Source organism: Oryctolagus cuniculus, chromosome 3 (genome assembly GCF_051225735.1).
Source record: "Oryctolagus cuniculus isolate XC-2025 breed Fujian yellow rabbit chromosome 3, ASM5122573v1, whole genome shotgun sequence".
Taxonomy (NCBI): Eukaryota; Metazoa; Chordata; class Mammalia; order Lagomorpha; family Leporidae; genus Oryctolagus; species Oryctolagus cuniculus.
Window position 1 is genome coordinate 109,034,283 of NC_142869.1, and position 22,370 is coordinate 109,056,652.

Genomic DNA, 22,370 nt, shown 5'->3' on the forward strand with positions numbered 1-22,370 from the left:
GGAATGAACTAGTAGATGGAAGATCAATTCTCTCCCTCTCCCCTCCTCTCTCTGTAACGCTGCCTTTCAAATAAATAAATAAATGAGAAGGGGGCGGGAAGTTAAGGCGGAGAGGTTGAGTAACACCCCCAAGTCACACAACCAGAAACTCGTGGTGCTAGCAGTCCAAGATGGCTGGGCTGCAAAGCCTGCCACCCTATGCCACTGGCAAAGACTCCAACCATCAGGCACACCACCACCATGAAGCCCACACCCTGTGGCTCTGCCCCTCCCTCAGCAGCTGCACGCCAGTCTCAGTCTCCCTCTGAAATCCACCTTGGGCCTGCAATCCAACCTCCTTGAGTTTTTCACACCCCTTTTCTATTTGCAGCTGGCACAATTCCACCTCCTATTGTACAAAGGCCCTGACTGTCCTCACATGCTCTGTTTTGCCCTTCAAGGGCAGCCCCTAATTTCTGGACTCTGCTCAAGGGCTTCAGAGTCTTCTGCCGAAGGGGTTCTAAGTCTGCCTCCTTTGAGCTCTGCGTTGCCTTTGAAGTCCCAGGAATTAAAATGTTCTAAAATGACAGCAGTGTTACTCTGGGCCTACGCTCCTAGGAGCACATGCTGTAGTTTCCAAAGTCTGTAGGGGTGGTGGGACTCTGGGCACCCTTCCCTTTGGAACCAAAGTCTTGCTTTTATCTGTTTTCTATATCCTGGTTTCCTTTGAAAAGAGGTCCTGCTTTAAAAGATTTTTGAATACCAATAAAAGGACCTACCACATTGACCGTGACTCAATGTATGTTATGAAAAACATGCTTAGAAATGGTCGCTGCCCTCATGTGACAGATGAAGCTAAGGCAGGTCCAAAGAGCCATCCACCTGTCCCCCTCCCCTCCTGAGTCTTCTGAGACGACTGGCTCCCTAGGGAAACCAGGAGAGTGCTGCCTTTAGAATTCCAACAGCTTCTGGAGTCTTCTAGAGCAAGGAAGTAACCACAGAAACATGGGCAGCTGCTCCAGTCCTCGACAGCCCTGTGGGGTGACAGGAGGCAGGACAAAGCCAAGGGAGACTTCGGATGAGCCTTACCTGCTTCTCGATGAAAGCGTTGATTCTCTGGAGCATTCCCTCACACGTGAACTCATATGGCATGTACGGCTCAATCTGCAGAAACAGAACAGGGCACTGTGAGAGGGTGGACCCAGGACACCTGCACTTACCAGGTCTCCACACGTTCATTCAACCCACACCTGCCAACATCTGGAGGTGGCCTCATCAGATGTTAAGAGTGTGGACTCGGACATGAACAGACAACACTCCCAACCTTGCTCTGCTTCCTAGGTGTGCGACCCTCGGCACCCTACCTATCACCTCTACATCTCATATATAAAAGGATATGAAAATCCATGTCTTTTAAGCTCTGGTAGAGATTACGTGGGGGGAAAGGTGCTTAGTTCAGGGTCTGGTACCTACTAGGCACTCAACAAATGTGGTGGTCACCAGCTGCTGGTAGGTGAGCTCCATGGGGTAGGGTCCATAGCTACTAGGTCATCTTTGCACCCCAGTACTGAGCACAGCGCAGCACATCCAGGAACTTAGAAGATATCTGAGTGAGTGGATACATGGTCACTGCTCTGAGAAAGGCAAGCAAGGAAGGACCCACAAGAAAATCACTGGGCTGTGTTAGAAGCAAGGTCAGCAGGTATCCACAGACGGTGTCTCGCAAACGCAGAGCAGGGATGTGCCACAGAGTTCACTGAGGGGATCCTGGAAAGCCAGAGGTCCAAGCAGACTTTTGCTCCTGTGGGCTTTTAAGGTCCACTATGGTTCTCCCAAGCTCAGAGGGGGAAGACACTCCAGGTGGAGCATGTACTGTGAGATGTAACAGTGCTGGCTCAGCGGGAAGCTGGAGCTTAGGATCATGCAGGCTGGCGAGATAAGGCCGGTAGGAGACAGATCTCCATGAGAGCCTTCAGGTTTCTGTGCCAAGGAAACCAGACGTGATGTGAAGGGAGCAGGAAACCCTAGATGTTTCATCAAGGTGGGGGAGGCATCTGATGAACATGACGCCCGAGGAAAGGGGAAGAAACACAGGCTGATCTCTGCCACATACCACGTGCCAACACCACCAAGGCCTGTGATGTGAGACGTTCTCCGTCTGAAGTGGACATTTCATTTGGAAGAAAAACATGAGCAGCACAGTCCATTACAGCTTCAGAGAGCCCAACAATAAGAGGGCGGGACTCCCTGCCAGCCCCCACTGAAGTGCACACTTATCTCGAACCTACAGGGTGGACCATCAGATCAAACATGTAAGCCGAAGCTGACCATGGGGTGTTCTTCCTGGGCAGCCAAGCTACTGGTCTCGGGGCATTCTCTCTGCCCTTCAGAACGCGAGCATTTCTTATGTGTTCAATCACATGTTACACTTGCGATCTTCTTAAGTCTCAAAATACTGTCAGACCCACAACTAGATGGTCAGTCGTGGAGGATGGACCTCCCACAACTGTCCAGACAGCCCTAAAAGAGGCCACGCTGTATGTACTGGAATATCAAGGCCCATGGTTCTGCCCAAACGGAGGCCACTCTATTCTAGTCTCTGAAGAGCTCAACACCCTTTCAAGAACCACCTCTCGTGTCATCAGCTTGCTCCTCCTTAGTCCAAGCTTTTCAACTTACTGGGCCCTGTCACCCAGACAGCGTTTCCCCGCAAATGTAAATGTTTTCTTTGATTTTAAAGGATATTTATTTATTCAATCCATGAGTGAGTCTAGAAGCTTTCTATAACTGGCTTAGAGACACGTCTCCTCTCAAAGTTTCATAGAAGGAACAGAAGAAATGTTCCAAAATAGGATATAAGGCATGTCTGGGTTCCTTTTCAAGTGCACAAGTAGAATGTCTCGAGCAAAATCGATGTGAGCGGCCCATCTGTTGCTAGATGAACAAATCCAGATTTGCTGTAGGAATCTCAGGGTCACTGCAACATCGTATTCTGGGGGGGCATCCATCAGAAAATGGAAGTGAATTAACTCAGAGAGCTCAACACAGTAAATACAGAACCGTGACCCTTACTCCTCTTCCTCTGTTCTCCTGTAAACTAAGCCCGGGTTACCTAAAGGGATACTGACTCATTTGCTGCCTTTGGGCCAAGTTGTCATTTAAAAGGAAATGAGGTCAGTTTTCCTACAAAGGGAAAGCCAAAAAAAAAAAAAAAAAAAAAAAAAAAGGCACTTAGATTGTGTCTGTGAGTTCCCCGGCCATCCGGCTGTGTTGTGTCTGTGAGTTCCCCGGCCGTCCGGCTGTGAACGTGAGCAGTGCTCTCCGGGTGGGAAAGCTCCCAGACCCTGATTTCAGGCATAGGCAGCTCTGGTACGCCCCAAGGCAGGAGCTGTTGCATGCAGGGTGGGCAGTTTTCAGTCTACCAGTCCTTCAGGGACAACGCAAGACCAACTTGAGGGCTGGATGAAAGAGAATGCTAAAGCCACATCTAGTGGCCCAGCAACCCGAGTAGGGCCAGTTGGGGAGAAATAAAGCCATCTTGCTTTCTGGAAAACTATTACTCAACTGGCCAGGGCCCCAGGAAGGATGCCCGCAGGCTGCACGGTGGACTGCTTGCTTGCCTTGAAAACGTGCCACTATGTCCCAGCCTTCTCCTTTTCTCCTCTTGATCTTCTTACAAGGTTTCCTGTCCCGTCTCCACTAGTATCCACCCATGTTTCTGCACCAGGTTACGGCTCCCACAGGGAGCCACTCACAGAGATCAGCCTTCCCGAGGCACCTTCCAGGGCCCAGCCTAACAGCTGGCTTGGCGTTGTTTACTGAGAGACACTCTTAGAAGGTACCAGAACATCAAGGTTTGAGTCCTGGCTCCTCCGGTTGAGCAACCATAAGATTCTGAGTTTGGCAGAGGCTGCAATTTTTCTGTGTAAATCAGGTCATGTCACCTGTCCTGTTCAAAACTTCCCATTGGAGGTGGGGTAATGGTCTAACGGGTTAAGCCATCACATAAAATGCTGGCATCACATATGGGCACTGCTTTGAGTCCCAGCTACTCCACTTCCAATCCAGCTCCCTGCTAATGGCCTGCGAAAGCAACCAATGATGGCTCAAGGGCTTGGGCCCCTGTACCCACATTGGAGATCAGGAAGAAGCTCCTGGCTCCTGGCTTTTGATCAACACAACTCTGGCCACTGGAGCCATCTGGAGAGTGAACCAGCAGGTGGCAGCGCTCTCTTCCTCTCTCTGTGTAACTGTACCTTCAAATACATAAATATAAAACAAAAACAAAAACCTTCCCACACCAAACTTATTAAAGCCAGAATGCTCACCACGGTTTATTTAAGAGCTCTGGCTCCTAAGGACCCTTTCGTCGTCTCCTGTAACTGATGAGAAGTTGGATGCTTTATTCTCCTAACATTGTAATAACATTTTCTCTCACTGCTTTCAAAATTTCCCCCTATGTTTGCTTTTCAGCAGTTGGATTATAATGTATCTGGATTTGTTTTTCTTTGTGCAGAGACCTTTGTGCTTGGAGTTCTCCAGGCTCCTAGAATCTTATAGGTTGATGCCATTCATTGATTTTGGAAAATTCTACTTCATTGTCTTTTCCAATACTTCTTTTGTCCCAATTCCTTTTGTTTATGAGATTCCAATCACATATAAATTAGGCAACTTGATACCACTCTACAGAGTCTACATCCTCTTCTTTACTCATACCCCTTTTCCTTTGTGTTTCAATTTGTAGAATTTCTGGTTGACCAGTCTTCAAAAGTTCACTCAGATATTTCTTCTGCTGGGTATGGTCTGCTGATAAGCCCACTAAAAGAATTCTTCATTTCTGATACTCTATTCTTCATTTTTATCTTTTCTTTCATTTGACTTAAAAACAAGTTTTCATTGCTCTGGTCAAACTCCCCATCTGGTCACATATGTTGTCCATTTTTTTCACCAAACCGTCCACTACACTCATCAGAGCATTTTCAAAGTTCCTGTCTGATAATTCTAATATCTGGGCCATTTCTAAAACTGGCTTTATTGTTTATTAAGAATAATGATTTTTATGCTACTTTTTTATTGATCTCATTCTCTATCTCTAATTCCCATTCTTATCTTTGCCTGTACTCTATTTCATGATATTTTTTCCTTTTTATAGTATTTAAACAAACTACTCAAAAGGACCTAATTATGAATTGAGGTTTTACTAGTTACTGGCTGAGAGACCTTGGGCAAATTCCATGCCTTTTTGAAGCCTTAATTTTCACCTATAAAACAAGAATAATATTCCCAACTCCACAGAACTGTAAAAGGATTAAATGTGAAAAAGCTCATTAACGAGACTCTCTTGACATATAAGCTACTGTTATAATTATTAAAATGGCATGAAGTCATTTTTGGAATAAGGTTGAGGGAGGTTTTAAGCTGTGGTGCACTGATCATTTCTGTGGAATAGAGAGAACAGCTTCATTGGGGTGAGCATTCCCAGTCAATCGTGGTTTGACAAAGGGACCTGGTAAACCAAAAAGCTCTGGATCCCATGATCTAAAGTTTATGCCATGATCCCAACCTTTAAATGACTCCTTCAAAGGGGCACCAGCATTTTACTAAAGTGTGGTAGGCTGAACTCTGTTCCCAAAACTGTGTTGAGGTCCTGATCCTTGGTACCTATGATTGTGAACATATTTGGAAATAACATGCTGCAGGTGTACCGAAGTCAACAAGAGGCCACACTAAGTTAGGGTGTTTAGTTGCCTGTGAGGAGAGAAGACAGGCACAGAAAGGGAGAAGCCCCATGATGCAGGAAGAGGCAGGGATGAAAACTCAGGAGCTGCAAGCACAGGACACTTGGGCCCACCAGAGGCAGGAAGAGGCAAGGCGGAGTCTTCCCTGCATGACCTTGCTGACTTGTTGACTTTGGAATTTTGGCTCCAGGACTACCAGAGAGGACATTTCTGTTGTTGGAAGCCACCAAGTTTGCAGTACTCTGAGTGCCAGTCTTAGGGAACTAATGCACCAAGGGTTCTGGAGACTGAAGCAAACAGCACCCTCGTCCTCCACAGGACTGGTGCTCAGGTGGGGAAGTGGTAGGTGAGGGCAGATATCCCGAGGCTATTCCAGCAGCTCAGCCACTGAAGTAGCTGAGCCTCAGCTCCAAACTGCTGAGATGGAGATGGCTGCTGCACCTGCTGGCAGCTACCCCAAAGCCCGACAACAAGACCTCCTTTAGGGGAGCAGGACAGAGATGATGCATCAGGTGTTCTTGCTCCCCACCCTGGGAATGTGTGAATGAAGTACAATCAGCAGCACAGTGGCCCACAGCTGAAAATCCCATTCTATCTCCCAAGGGGGAAAGATGGCCTTGGTGCAGGCAAGCTGTCTGCACCTCCAGGGATGTAAGCACTCCCAGTCTCTTCCTGTTTACTCCACAGTGCCTTGGGCCCCACCCTTCAGTTTTGTTCTGCAAATTCTTACTCATCCTCTAAGAATCACACGTGGCATTCTCCGGAAAACCTCTTACCACTGCCACTCTGCAGGTTGCTTTCCACATTGAACATACAAATGGGACTTCAAAAAGTTCACAAAATCATACTGCGAGATAACTACATGTGGATTTCAAACATCTCTTGGACCAAAATAAACTTCTTTTTAAACTCCATTTTCCATGAACCTTAAAAAGCACCCAGGTACAAGTACAGGAGATTGTGTGGACTTGAGGGAGGCCAAGGCAGTCTTGGGATAAGTGAACTCAGCCTTACTCAACGGCCAGTTTTCTACAGGCAGGAGCCAGCCTGGTTCACGTTTATGGAAGTAACACCCTCTTCCCCCGGAAAGGCTCAGGGGATGCTCTGTGCACAGCAGGTACTTACTAAATTGCTGCATGGGTTCAGAAATGTTAAGAAGTTTTTACAAAATTCTACAAATTGCTTAGGACAAAAAAAAAAAAATCCCAATAGACAGATCTCTGTAAGAACGTTTCCCCATAATTCCTCAGTGCTGCAGCTTCTCTCTTGAAGAGAAGCAGGCCTAGCCTTTCACTGCTGTGACAGGGCAACACAAGTAGATCAAAGAATCCAGTAGGACCCAAGCCCTGGCTGCCGGGCAGGAGACACCAGGAGCCGTGTTAACCGGGCTTGTGGAACCCACGGTCATATCCAAATCCCACAGTTCTGCTGTTTCCTGACTCCAGGGTAAAGCTGAGGTGATTAAGCTGCACTTACTAAAACCCAGGGCCTGGGATGCTCTCCACACATTTCAGGTCCCATTATGCATGGGGACAAGCAGAAAAAAAGCAACCACCTTCTGATTTAAAATTGCTTTCACTGCATCCTCCACTTCCTCCCGGTGGCCGAGGTCCACAGTCCAAACGTGCGGTCGGCCGATGAAGACTTCAGCATAAGGATGCTGGGACGTCAGCTGGAAAAGAACAATCAAATGCCTCAGTTGCACAGTGACTTTTTCAACAACAACAAAAACTTCCTTGCTTTTTATTTATTTTATATTTTTAAATAGATGTATTTATTTGAAAGGCAGAGTGACAGAGAGGGAGAGACATTAAATAAGAGCTCTTCCATCCACTGATTCAGTCTGCAGATGGCTGCAACAGCTGGGGCTGGTAAGGCTGGAGCCAGGAGACTCCTTCCAGGTCTCCCACATGTTGGGAGTTGGTGGCAGGGCCTCAAGTGCTTGAGCCATCATTACTGCTTCCCAGGCGCGTTAGCAGGGGGCTTGATTGGAAGCAGAGTTGGGACTCAAGCTAGTGCTCCCCTATGGGATGCAGACATTGTAGTGGCTCCACCCACTGCACCCCAAAACCTGCCCATCCCAGCCTGATGCTTTTTATAGTACTGAGTTGTACATGCATAGGTACCAAGACATTCTGGTCTTTCCCCTTACGGATCAAAACCTCCTAAGTATCCACAAAGAAGGTAAAATAAACAGTGTTGGCTTCACACCCGGAATCCCACCGGGAATAAGAGGTGCAATGTCATAATCAGATGACAAGGCAGCACTTCTCCACGAGGAATGCTTACTCTCAGCCATAACCCAACCCTGACCATCATGTAGATCAAACCAGCGTGCATTATCCTAGCTACGACACACAGGTAAGCATAGAAAATTACACTAAGAACCAATCCTGGAAGGCATAGGATGATGATAATTGTGTGTATGAAAAAGTCCTGGGAAAAGCAAAGAATTTTTAGGATGGCTTCAGGAATAATCAATCATTAATAACATTGGAGTTTTACATTTATAAGGACAACTTGTAACCAGAACAGCAAAACATGGTGGTTCTATTTTAAAAACCAAGTGTAGCCAAAAAAAGCAAGCGTACACGCTGGCACACTTGAGGTGTGAGGTATTCAGGAGCCCAGTGTTTAAGGCAGCTGGGATTACTGCTCAGTCATGTTCCCACGGCTGTTCTTGCATGCTTGCAAGGTCGTGGTATAAAGAAGCATCCTGGACACTTGCGGGTGTTTTTAGTTTGCACAATGACCGCGGAAGGCGGTGCTGCCCTCCATCTGTGCATGGAGATGAGAGCTCCACCCCATCTCCTGACGGACAGCAGAGTCCAGCACAAGAACCAACTCGTCCAATCCAGCACCTGCCACACCACCGCCATGGGCCCTGCTGGGCTCGCGTGTGAGACTATTGAATCTAAAACTCTTTGACAGTTTTAATCCATGCTGAATTTTCCCAGAGTTAATTATCATATAAGTATGCTTTATTTGGGACTTCACCAATGAGCTATCAGTGTTTCAGAAACATTGTGACAGCAACGTCAATGCCACTCAAGGTATCAGAGCTGGTAAAACACATCAGGATTGGTCCCTATCTGTAGCTATCATGCTGATGCAGTCACGTATACCTTTGTGTGTACGCAATGTATTCATAGTTAGCTACTCTTTTATAATGCCAATTATAAGCAAAAAAGCTGACTATATTCAGCTGAATATTTTATTCTTTTTAAATACGTACACACATGAGAGGAGGAATGAGACATCACATAGTTATTACAGTTCTTGGGCCTGGCGTAGTGCAGTTCCTAGCTGCATACTGCTGAACTACGTTATTATAGACTGAGCATCCCGAATCCAAAGATTCCCAATGCTGTAAATCTTAAAACCTTTTGAATGCTGATGGGACATCACAAGTGGGAAAGTCCACACCTGACTTCATGTGAGACTGGTCACAGTCAATATGTGAGTGCAGTAAGTATGTATAAAATGACCTTCATTTAAGGCCGGTGCCGCGGCTCACTAGGCTAATCCTCCGCCTTTGGACACCGGCACCCCAGGTTCTAGTCCTGGTCGGGGCGCCGGATTCTGTCCCGGTTGCCCCTCTTCCAGGCCAGCTCTCTGCTGTGGCCCAGGAGTGCAGTGGAGGATGGCCCAAGTGCTTGGGCCCTGCACCCCATGGGAGACCAGGAGAAGTACTTGGCTCCTGCCATCGGATCAGCGCGGTGCGCTGGCCGCAGGGCGCCAGCCGCGGCGGCCATTGGAGGGTGAACCAACGGCAAAGGAAGACCTTCCTCTCTCTCTCTCTCACTGTCCATTCTGCCTGTTAAAAAAAAAATGACCTTAATTTACCTTATGGGTAAAGGGAATTCCATGTTTACACTTGGTGCGATGGTTTCTTCCATCTGCTGGTTCACTCCCTAAATGGCCACAAGAGTTGGAGCTGGGCCAGGCCAAAACCAGGAGGCTGGAGCTCCAGCCAGGTCTCCTAAGCAGGTGGAAGGCCCCAAGCACTTGCACTGTCCTCTGCTGCTTTCCCAGGCACATGAGCAGGGAGCTGGATTGGACATGGAGCAGTTGGGAGCTCACCAGGGCCCAGCTGTGGGATGCTGGCATTGCAGGTGGTGGCTTAACCCACTACCACTATCCCGGCCCCCGTGTGATGGTTTCATTGACAGCTTGGGTGCTACTCTAAGACCCACACATCAGGGGCTTGGTTCCAGAAACCTTACGTGCATGGTTAATGGACTACTTTGAACAGATTAAGGGGCAGGGCCACGATCTGATTATGGGATCTTGTAAGTGGGCCCCGTAGATCTTCAGGCCACTGGGGCGTGCTGTCACCGGCGACCCTCTTGAGAAGGTATGTTATAAAAGCTGAGTTCGGGCCACTTGTTCTCTGCTTCCTGGATTGCCACGTGAGCATTCTCAGCACACACTCAGCTGTCACCAGCCTCCCTCATCAGCTGCCTGACTCACGGGGCATCCGGTTTTGGGACTGCGGATCTCTACAAGCATGAGCCGAAACAGGCCTTCTTGCTTTGTAAGTAGCTCCTCCAGGGTGTTTTAGCTGCAGTAATGAAAAGCTGACAATACACTTGGGCCTGCTCACCAGGATGCCTCATTATGTATATGCAAGCACTCGAAACTCCCCAGACATCCAGCAACTGAAACACTTGTGGTCCCAGGCATTTCAGAAAGGATATTCAGTCTGTACCCCACTGGAAATTATTTTCCTTTTGTGTCTTTCTTACAGTAGAGTTAGGAAATAATTTTTTGAATTTATATATGTAATTACATACGTTGTAAATGTTATATCTTTTATATATTTCACCACAGCAGAGAAAAGCAGGTGATATGCTTATTATAAAGAGTTATTGAGCCGGCGCCACGGCTCACTAGGCTAATCCTCCACCTTGCGGTGCCGGCACACCAGGTTCTAGTCCCGGTCGGGGCACTGGATTCTGTCCCGGTTGCCTCTCTTCCAGGCCAGCTCTCTGCTGTGGCCAGGGAGTGCAGTGGAGGATGGCCCAAGTGCTTGGGCCCTGCACTCCATGGGAGACCAGGATAAGTACCTGGCTCCTGCCATCGGATCAGCGTGGTGCGCCGGCCGCAGCGGCCATTGGAGGGTGAACCAATGGCAAAGGAAGACCTTCCTCTCTGTCTGTCTACTCTGCCTGTCCAAAAAAAAAAAAAAAAAAAAAAAAGAGTTATTGAGGGCTGGCATTGTGGCACAGTGGATTAAGCTGCCACCTGCGACACCAGCATCCCGTAGGAGAGCAGGTTTGAGTCTTGCTTCTGACCCAATTCCCTGTTAATGTACCTAGGAAAACATCAGAAGATGGCCCAGGGCCTCAGGCCCCTGCCAGTGATGGGAGAGACCCAGATGGAGTTCCAGGCTCCTGGCTTCAGCCTGGCCCACCTCAACTATTCCACTGTGCCCATTTGGGGAGCGAACCAGCAGATGAAAGATCTCTGTTTCTCCCTCTCTCTCTGAGTCTGCCTTTCAAATAAATAATAGATCAATCTTTAGAAAAAAATACAGAAGGAAGCACTGGGCCTGATAAGTACAGGCCTTGGCTTCAGAAGCCAAGCTGGCCCTTTCTCTCTCTCTCCTTCAGACTCCAGGACACTCAGAAGGCTGGGCGATTTCCCTGGCACCTCTCCATCTTGCTCTTAGCCACTATTCTTTGTATGCTAAACACCAGCGGCATACACCACTCAGGGCAGCACACCCAAGGCACCAGTCACAGGGCCCCGGCTGCTGCGAGCCTTCGCTGCAGTCTCTCAGGGCCATTGCAGGCTTCAGGGCAGCAGCTTAGCCCATCCCTGCACCTGCCTCTGCCGCCCTAAGGCAATTGCCTCCCTCACTTCTTCAGCCCCCAGCATTCTGACATGCACCCTCTCCTTCTGCCAGGCTCCAGGATCAAGTGAGAGAGGCCACAGACCCTCAGCAGCCCCAGGGAACTGTGGAAGCCTCCATTTTTTTCTCTGTGTGTATTGTGGATTCAACCCAAAGTGACGAAGCCCCAGGCTGGACAGGCCCTGCTGCCAGTCCCCCGGGCATGCGTTAGTGACCAGGTTTCCCAAGTATCAGTGAGGATTCTGAGGCTGAGAGGGATTTGGGCTTCCCCCAAACCACACAGCCAGAAAGCAGCCGAGCGAAATTCCAATCCCGATCCTTCAGCCACTTTCTCGCTTTGAACAGAGGACGAAGACAATTTACAGGATGACACTGAGTTCTTACGACAAAGACGACCGAAAGCTTGATCCCAGCAGCAGCCTTTTTAATCACCCTCTTAAAACTTGCAACATGAAAAAAACCAAAAAAAATCCTAGGACTGAATTTATGCCTGTGTTGGGTCTTTTCTGGAGATCAGCACAATGTCACGCTGTTTTCATTTTGTGGCCTGGAGAACAAACTAATTAGCTCTTCCACTGGCACCAGGGTCAAGGAAATGTGCCACCAATGTCAGGATTTGCACATCAGCGCTGTCTCTGCCCTCCCCCCTTTCAGGGCCCCTGCTTATTTACAGGGTTGCGCGAAGCACTTGGAAGCGGCAAAGTGCTCAGCCATTATCATTTATGCCTTTTGCGTTTATGGAGGCTCCGTGGTTTTACGGGGAAGGCCTTTGTGAGTGCTCTGGCCCCCGAATGCCGCGGTCCTCGCTGTTAATTTACTGAGGACTGCCTGACCTCAGCTACTTCACTCTGTGTCCATCACTAAATTTACCGGAGGATAGTTTGTAAAAGTAATGAAAATCTTATTAAATATGAGACATTACTTCAGAGTGGCTATTAAATCTCCAAGGAGAACACGAGTGCTCTTTATGGGGGAAAAAAAAGGCAAACTCTGAAGCTAGAGAATTTCTAATGGTTTACAAAATGTCAGAATAATGATTGAGAATCAACCAATGTTTCCCAAGATAAGAATAAAGATCTAATTTATATTGGAACAGAACTTGGACTATATTACTTAAGGCATTAGAAATTTTTTTTTTCCCTGAGAGCAGGCATTGTGGTTGGAAAAATTAATCCAATAGAAAAACAAAAACAAAATTGGGCTGGTGCTGTGGTGCAGTGGGTAAAGCCACTGCCTGTGCCTGGATCCCTTATGGGTACTGGTTTGTGTCCTGGCTGCTCCAATTCCAGTCCAGCTTTCTGCTAACGGCCTGGGAAAAGCAGCAGCAGATGGCCCAAGGGAATGGGTCCCTGCCACCCACATGGGAGACCCAGACGAAGCTCTCGGTTCCAGCCTGGCCCAGCAGCCATCTGGGGAGTGAACCAGGAGAAGGAAGACCTCTCTCTCTGTCTCTCCTCTGTAACCCTGCCTTTCAAATAAATAAATAATTTTTTTAAAAAACAAAAACAAAAAAAACTGAACTCACATTTAGAACTGTAGGCTTTTTCTTAGTCTCATATAACGGCCAAGAAGAGACATATACATAAGTGTTATGTACTAATTTATAAGAAAGAGTTGGGGCTGGCATTGGGGCTTAGCAGGTAAAGCTGCCACCTGCAGTGCTTGCATGTGATATGGGCGCTAGTTTGAGACTTGGCTGCTCCACTTCTGATCCAGCTCTCTGCTAATGTGCTTGGGAAAGCAGTGGAAGATGGCCCAAGTTCTTGGGCCCTGGCACCCACATGGGAGACTCAGAAGAAGCTCCAAGCTCCTGATCGGCCCAGCTCCAGCTGTTGCAGCCATCTGGGGAGTGAACAAGCAGATGGAAACTCTCTCTCTGCCTCTGCCTATCTGCCTTTCAAATAAATAAATTAATTAAAAAAAAAAAAGAGTGAAAACCCTTCAGGACCTCAGCAGATAGAAAACAACAAACTTTTCTCTGTAATGACACCCTGGCTGTGATCTGTGCAGTCTCCCATCATTCACCAGCAGAGTATGCGGTGGACTGTCCCAAATGTTTGTCAGGAAACATTAGTGTTAATAGCAAGCTGTCTGCTGCTACCTTAGTCTAAGATACTTTAAAAAAACAAACAAACAAACAAAAAACTCTATGTTTGGGTCAGTGCTGTGGTGTAGTAGGCTAAGCCTCTGCCTGCAGTGCCAGCATCCCATATGGGCACTAGTACGAGTCCCAGCTGCCTCTTCTCCAATCCAGCTCTCTGCTAATAGCCTGGGAAACCAGTGAAAGGTGGCCCAAGTGCTTTAGCCCCTGCACCCAAATGAGAGACTTGGAAAAAGCTTCTGGTTCAGCTCTGGCCATTGTGGCCTTCTGGGGAGTGAACCAGCAGATGGAAGGCCTCCCTCTTTGCCTCTGTCTGGAACTCTCAAATAAATAAAATGTTTAAAATACATATTTATTTTTTATTTATTTGAAAGGCAGGGTGACAGAGAGGAAAAGGCAGAGAGAAAGACACCTTCTTTGGTTCCCTCCCCAAACCACTGGGATGGTCAGGGCTGTACCAGGCTGAAGCTAGGAGCCATTTGGGTCTCCCACATGGGTGGCAGGGACCCAAGTACTTGAGCCATCTTCTGCTGCTTTCCCAGGAGCATTACAAAGGAGCTGGCTCAGAAGCGGAGCAGCTAGGACTAGAAGTGGCTCTCTGACAAGGTTTGCCAGTGGCACGAGTGCCCACTCAATCCACCGCACAACAGTAGCCCCGGTAGAAGATACTTTCAATCTATCACTTCACAAAGGCTCGTATACAAAAACTGTGGTAAGAAAAGAGATGGATTTCTTTTCATGCATTAGAAAAAAATCACAGGGAAGCAAACAGAGGATTACCCTCAGAATAACATAGTAACGGCTGTCGCATACCAGATACACTGCTACATGGCTCAATAAACACATCGGCACAAGTTGGAGATGCAGGCTATCTGCATAGCTTCAGACCATTGTCCCTAAGGTAGAGGAAAACAGTAACTTCCCAGTGGATAAACCTGCAAACACTACTGTAACCAAATGATCAAGATGAATGTCACCAGTCACAAAACATATGGAGGCTGTGCATCTCCTGACCCCACGCAGTGAGAAGGTCACATCACTGCTCAGTGACCTTGCCCAAAATGCATCACCTCATACAGCAGCCCCATCCCACTCAGGGACAATGTACCAAAAACCTCATCCGTACTCTTCAAAAACATCAAGGTCACGACTGACAATGAATGATTGAACTGTCAGAGACTGCAGGAGACGAGGAGATATGGCAAGGGAATACAACAAGGGACCCTGAACTGAATACAGAAACAGACAAAGGACCTGAGTAGAAAAACTGGCCAAGTCTAGATGGAGTCTGTAGCTTAGATAATACCACAGAGCCAGTATTTATTTCCTGGTTTTGATAACTACGCGACTTTGTAAAATTGTACCAACAGGGGCAGATGGATGGAGGGGCTCTCTGTACTCTAATATTTTTCTAATTTTTCTGTATGGCTAAACTTATTTCAAAATAAAGAAGACATACATTCTAACAATCCACTTATAGGTATAGGCTCCCCCAAAATTGATGATAGCAGGGCCTCAAAACATATTTGTATGGTAAGTTTTGTAGTCCCATTATTCACAATAGGCAAAAAGTGGAAAGAATCCAAATGTCCATCAGTGATGAATACCTATAATGGACTATGCAGCATTAAACAAGGAATGTGGTTCTGATAACACCACAGCACGAAGTCTCAAAATATTATGCTAAGTAAGTCAGGCACAATGGAACACATATATATTCCATCTATACGAGGTACCTAGAATAGGCAAATTCACAGTGATGAAGTAGAATTGAGGTCATTAGGTGCTGGGGAAGGGAGAATGTGGAGTGTCTATTTAATGGGTACAGAATGTCTATTTGGGATGGTAAGTAAGTTCTGAAAATGGATGGTAGTGATGGTCCCACAACACTGTGAAAAATACTTAGTGCCGGGGCCAGTGCTGTGGTGCAGTGGGGTAAAGCCCCAACCTGCAGTGCTGGCATCCCATATGGGCTCTGGTTCGAGTCCCAGCCGCTCCACTTCTGATCCTGCTCCCTGCTAATGTGCTTGGAAAGTAGCGGAGTATGGCCCAAGTCACTGGGCCCCTGTACACACATGAGAGATCTGGAACAAGTTCCTGGCTTCAGATGGGCTCAGCTCTGGCCATTGCAATCATTTGGGGAGTGAACCAGTAGATGGAAGACCTCTCTCTGTGTCTCTCCTTCTCTCTGTAACTCTTTCAAATAAATAATTTTTTTTTTTTAAAGAAAATACTTAGCACCAGTGAATGGAACACTTAGAAATGAAACTAGTTAGGAAATTAGAGATGAGTCTACACATTTACACTCAGTTTTCAACACGGGTGCCAAGAGCACACTGTAGGGATGGGAAGAAAACTGGGTATCTCCATGCAGAAGAATAAAACTGCATTCTTGAATCACATACACAGCTAAAATACTACAACTATTGGAAAAAATGTTAGTGAAATGGTTTCCTCACACCAAGTCTGGGCAATGAAATTTTGGACCAAAAGGACAAGCACAAAACAGACAAACAGGACTGCCTCTTTACAGCAAAGGAAGTAATCGCAGAATGAAAAGGGAACTTACAGAACGAGAGAAAACACTTGCTAACCATATATCCGAGAAGGGGATAATATCTGAAATATATAGGACATTCGAGAGCAAAACACCAAATAATGCAATTAAAAAATAAGGACTTGGATACATCTCAAAAGAAGATGAAAAGCAAACAGCTACATGAAAAGGTGTTCAACTTCACTAATTATCAGAGAAATGCAAATCAAAATCCAGTGAGGTATCACTTCGTGCCTCTTTGAATGACTTTTATGAGACACAAGGTAACAGGTGTTGGTGAGAAAGTGGTAAACAGAGAGCCCTTGAGCTCTGTTGGCAGGAATGTGAAGTAGTAAAGTCATTACGGAAAAGAGTAGGCAGGTTCCTCAAAAAATTAAAATATAACTAATGCATGATCCAGCAATCCCATTGTAGGATACATATGCAAAGGATCTGAGATCAGTACATCCGTGAGACATCTGCACTCCCATGTACACTGTCATGCCATTCACAGTAGGTAAGGCATGGACACTACCTAAGTGGCTACCAATAGATGAACGATAAAGAAACTGTGTCTGAGTACATGCATATGGGATATTATTTAGCCTTAAAAAAAGAAGATCTTATCATGTGCAATACAAAAGAAACTCCAGGACATTGTTAAGTCAGTCAGATATAGATATACAAAAATACTGCCTGATCTCCTTTGTATGCAGAATCTAAAATAGTCAAACATCACAAAGTTGTAGCTATCTAAGATGAGTGAGTTCGGGCTAACAATACCGCAGTGTACACTTGCAATCTGCCAAGATGGCAGGTCTTCAGTGTTCTCACTACGCCAAAAACGGCATCTGTGTAAGGTGACGGGGTGTCAGTTTGCTTCACTGCAATGTTCAGTTTCTTGATATCAAAATATCAAGTTATTATACTATACACACACACACACACAACTTTTACTTGTCAAAACAAAAAACCCTAGGGATCATTTTGTTAGTCCATTTTTATCCCAAACTCCGAAGAAGTCATCACCCACTAAAGCGTCGACTCCTACACTGAGATGTTCTCAGCACGGGGGAGGTGGTTTTTAAATCTTTCCAAAGAGTGAGCCCTTCAACGGCTGGCTGGTCCTGATCTCTGCACCCTAGGACCTGCACCCAGGTGTGCATACGTATTGCTAAGGAATGAATGAACCAACTGACCTCGCAAGAAGAAACCACTCAACGAAATAAAGAATTCAAATGTATGCGACCAGCTGCAGGAAAAAGCAAGCAAGCAAACAAGGGGCCTACGTCAGCAGTTTACCTGGGCCCCAGGTTAACCTTTGTGAGGTCACCTACGCATCTCTTTGCCCTTCCTATGTCTCTTGTTGCCATTTCATGAGGGACAGGAAGGGTCAGAGAAAAGAACTCCCAACGTAATCAATTCCATGAACTGGAGAGATCTGAGTCATCTCTACAGAGTATTTATTGAAAATTCATTGCATGTGCTCTTTGGGAGACAGAGTCGGGGAAAGTGAAGGGTTTAAAAGCAGCAGACTTGGGAAAGGTATGCCTCCCAAACATTCCTTCTGTGCTGCTGTCACATCACGGGCAGGCCCCCAGTGACCTTGCCCCCCAGTGCAAGGCCCCGAGTGACCGGGACGCTGCTTTGACTTCCTGTGCACATGCAGCTTTTAGCACCACTCACTAACCACACAGAAATCTCAAGAAAATCAGCCACAGCTTCCTGCACATACTTGTGTCTGACCAGACACGGGAACATCTGCTTGACCACTCACACTCTGTTGTTAATGACCTTTGCTTACAGCCCTGAATCCAATCCAACCACCCTGGCGATCCATCACCCATTGAGGATTTTCAGGAGAGCTCGGAAGGCAATTCAAAGGAGGCCTCTGTGCGTGCTTCCTGCTGGGCAGGGCTGCTGCACAGGACGGCGCTTGCTGACGGTGAGCTAACATTCAGGCAGGTCATGGGAGCAACCCACGGCACGTCTTTCAGGGCGATGGTCCCTTGAAAACTCTCTTTGAGCCTTTTACCCTTCACAGCCTATCAAGGACAGAAGATTCTCCTCCAAATAACTGTGTTGATTTCCTTATTACTTACATTATAGCCATGCACAAGATCAGAGTTCCATCATAACCAGAAGGCTAGAATGTCCGTGTTCACCTTAAGATAGACTTGGCCTTACTTCGTGAAGTCAGATGTAGGCTCAAATCCTGGCCAGGCACCAATGTATAAGGTGATACCACCAAGTCATTCATCTCTCTGAGCCTCAAGGCCACGCCAAATGCCCCGCCTCCCACCTCACCATGTTGAATAAAGTTAATAAGAGTGTCAGCCTCCAGTCCATGGGTCTGTCACCCGCAGACTCAATCAGGCACAAACTGAAAACATTTGGAAAAAACTGCATCTCTGAACATGTACAGCTTTGCTTGTCACTACTCCCTAAACACTCTACAATAGTTCTATACAAACACTTATACTCAGTATTTTAAGTAATCTACAGATGACTTAAAGTATACGTGAGGGCCAGCGCTGGCTGTGGCTCAGTGGGTTAAAGCAAGGCCTGCAGTGCTGCCATCCCATATGTGTGCCAGTTCGAGTCCCGGATGCTCCACTCTGATCCAGCTCCCTGCTAATGCACCTGGGATATCAGCAGATGGTCCAGGTCCTTGGGCCCTTGTACCTATATGGGAGACCCAGAAGCTCCCAGCTCCTGGCTTTTGAATGGCCCAGTTCCAGCAGTTGCAGCCACTTGGGGAGTGAACCAAGAGATGGAAGACCTCTCTAATTCTTTCAAATAGATAAAATAAAGCTTCTTTTAAAAATAAAGCATACAGAGGATATGCACAGGGTCTGTGCTGTTTTATGCAAGGGCCTCGAGCATCCGCAGATTTGGGGGGCAGTGGGGAGAGCTGGAACCAATGCCCCACAGATACCAAGGAACATAGCAGCATTCCATAAATAGCCACCATCCGTGTAACTGCACAGAGAACGACTTCCCAAAGATGCTTACCTCTCTCAGCGTCGGCTTGCCGATGAAAAAGTCTGTGTTTTTGCTGCTTTTGGGCGGGTTGAACTTGGGGTTCAGAAAAGCACATCCATTTGCAATGGCCTCCAAGGGAGCCGGGCCCTCATAAGGGAACCCAAGTCCAACAAACAACTGTAGGACAGAAAACACACAGCACATAAACACATCAGTCAGGACTGGCATCCCTGGCTCGCAGGGGGCTCTGCTGAGGCCGCCCTGTGCGTGCCTCAGACACGCTGGAAGGGTCCCAGGCCCTGTAGAGAAGTCGGCTCAGACCGGGATCTGAAAAGCATCACGGGGGTTCTCAGATCCAAACTGCGCAGCTTCCTGCACTTTCCTTCTTCACTAAGAAAGTGAGGAGGTGGGGGAGGGGTGGGGAGGAGGAGGGAGGTCAGGGGTTAAAAGAAAAAGACAACAACAAAAAGCGAGACCCAACAATCATCTTTCTGTACCTCACCGGGAGACAGGACTGGAAAAACACGCGCTTAACTAAACAGAAGCTTTCTTCACTGAGCCAAGGGAACAAGGGCCCTTTCAGGGCTGTGGGCGGAGGCACAGAGAGGTCACTGGGTGGTTTGATTGCAGTTCAAATGCGACTGCAGTCAAATGATGATGGTAGGGCGGGAAACACAGGTTTTCACAGGGGGCTCTTCACTGGGAGCCACCAGCACGCCCTGTCCAGTGCGGGGGAGGGTGGCGGTGGGGGAACGGGTGCAGAGCTGCTCCCCCTGCCAGGCTGCTTCCCTCCCTGGGGTTGCAAACGGTGTGCCTTCCCCACGGCAGGCGACAGATGGCAGCAGAAACACGCGTTCCAAGTCCGGGCCACGGCAGCTACAGCAGCCAGAGCTGCTGTGACAAAGTGGAAGAGCTGCAGCCTGGCAGGCGCTCATTCCTGGGTCCAAAATTGAAATAGCATCTCCCAGAAATGCCTCGCAGAGGGCACCTGTCACGCTGCTGGCGGGCCCTGAGGGAGTCAAGATCTCTTATTCTGCCTTTTGAATACATACGGAAATAAGTCTTTATGATTCCTTCATATTCATTTAAGAATGAATGAACAAATCCAGTGTGAGCTTGTCCCATACACGCCAAGGAACCAGTTCCAAAATTGCTCCAGTCCCCAGAAGCTCATCAAGGGACAAAGGCCAAGTGGGCTCCAAGGCTGTGGCTTCCTCCCGCCCTGGTGTGCAGAACACCATGGGGCCAGCGCTGAGATGTGGCTCCTAGTGCGACATCTGCCCGGCTGAATATGGCTGGGGGTGTTTCTCCCCTCCCTGCTCGGCCATCTTCGCAGCTTCTTTCACAGAATGATTATTTGAAATTAAGGCTTCCCGGGCACACATGAGGATGCAGCATGCCATGGCTGAAACCTTGGAGGGTTACATAGTCGCTAGGGAAATTCTAGGGCAAAAAACTGTCCTCTTAGATCCTCCGTTAACTTTGATACAGGGCAGGAGGCTCATATTTCTGGGCGTTGGGAGGAAGTGCCTTGCTTTTCTTGCAAACCTTGCATCTCACTGCTTGCAGTACTCCTAGGGGAGGGAGCTGGGGAGAGGGGCCAGCAGAGCTCCACCTGCTGCCTGGGCGCCCTCCCCTTGGGAGAAAGCAGCTGCAGAGACCACACGGGTGAGGGAGAGCATGGCCGCAGGGGCCCAGGGGCTGCAGACAAGGGCCAATCTCTACACCATCCCCAGGCTCACACTTTCCATCTTACTCATTCAGCAAACAGAAAGGAGACTGTCAAGGCCAGCTTAGGAGCACTAGCTGGGGTGGGGCTTGTGGCTCAGAGGTGGGGGTTGGGACTGCCAGCAGCAGAAGGCACAGGACGAAATGGTGCAGAGAGCCAGCTCCTAGACATTCCTGCTTGATTAAAAATGAAGGACCCAGGTTTATCACCCTTGAGACTTTCGATCTCTAGGTTCTGCTTTTTCTCTGACCTTGGCGAGGATGCGTGGGCCATCTAGGAGAAATGAGATGAGCTTGCTCAGGCTGCAGTGGGGAATGGGAAGGCACAGGGCATCCAGATCTGCGACTCTGTGAGAAGACAGGTGCTAGAAGATGCAGCTGGGTTCTGTATGGCAGTCCACAGTGCATCCCGACCTCTCAACATCAGGGCCTACCACGAAGTGCTGATCCCTTCATCACCACTACATTGCAAAGAACAACTCTGCAGTTAATGCATGAGGCACAATGCTCATCTATTTAACAGAAAATCTTGGGGAAAAAAATTTAATTAGCTCCTTCAGACCAACCAGTGTGAACCTATTAATTAAAAGGATTTGAGGCTGTTGCTTAATGGGCTTGAATGCGACCTCGGTTTAATTATAACTGAATAGCAATTTGCACCATCTCTTCTGCCCCGCTGGCACCAGAATATCTCTGTACACATAAAGTAAACACTTCGGGCCAACTCTCCCAAGCCTCACCATTTTAGAATGAAGCTTAAGCAAACACCACACAATATCTTGGCAATGAGTTTTCTCGTCACACTAATTAGGATTGCAGGAAATGCATTACGTGAAAACACCAAAATAACAGTTTTCTTTGGTCATTTCTGTCAATAGGCAATCTTTTCCCTTGCTTCCTGTGTACTCATTACCTGTGCATTACAGGGAAGCAGATGGGCTCAGGACACAGAGCGCATTTGTGGTTGGAAAGACAACAGAGTAGGCCCAGAGAACTCAGCACCACCATCGGCAAACCTCTGTGTGCTGCTGGCGTGGCCACACGTGGGCACCTTAACCACACGAAAACGTTTCCCTCCTTCCAAATGCTCTGCTTCCGTCCTCATGGTGCTCACTCAGAGTTCTGCAGCGTGGAGGCAAGAGACACGCGGCACGGATGCACGCGCGAGCCGAGGCCCCACTCCCCGGGAGAAAGCCGACCCTATGTGCTGTGTGCTCTGCCCTGCCTTCAGGAGCCAGGCCTCGGGTGGGGACCTTCCAGATGATGGCACAGCCCCCTGGCTGCCACGGCAGCTCCATCACCGAGCAGTTCTAGGCACAGGGACGACAGGCTCTTCTGGGAGCATTTGGAACCGATGCGAAACAGAGAAAGGATCAAGCACCACGCTTCAGCCATGGGACAGTGCTACACGGCCACTGACAAAGAGAAACAGCATTGCCTTATATC

General features: G+C 47.9%; 1 protein-coding gene across 12 annotated transcripts in view; it reads right to left on the minus strand.

Annotated features, from left to right (window-relative positions):
* MGAT5 (alpha-1,6-mannosylglycoprotein 6-beta-N-acetylglucosaminyltransferase) overlaps positions 1-22,370 on the minus strand; it is a 379,218-nt gene that overhangs the window by 27,866 nt on the left and 328,982 nt on the right. For all 12 annotated transcript variants that reach the window (XM_051849614.3, XM_051849612.3, XM_089329303.1 and 9 more), the window contains exons 13-15: positions 19,227-19,373; positions 7,273-7,389; positions 1,069-1,143 (exon numbers count right to left, since the gene is read on the minus strand). In XM_051849614.3, the coding sequence (XP_051705574.1) occupies positions 1,069-1,143; positions 7,273-7,389; positions 19,227-19,373 (339 nt within the window). The remainder of the gene's footprint in view (positions 1-1,068; positions 1,144-7,272; positions 7,390-19,226; positions 19,374-22,370) is intronic.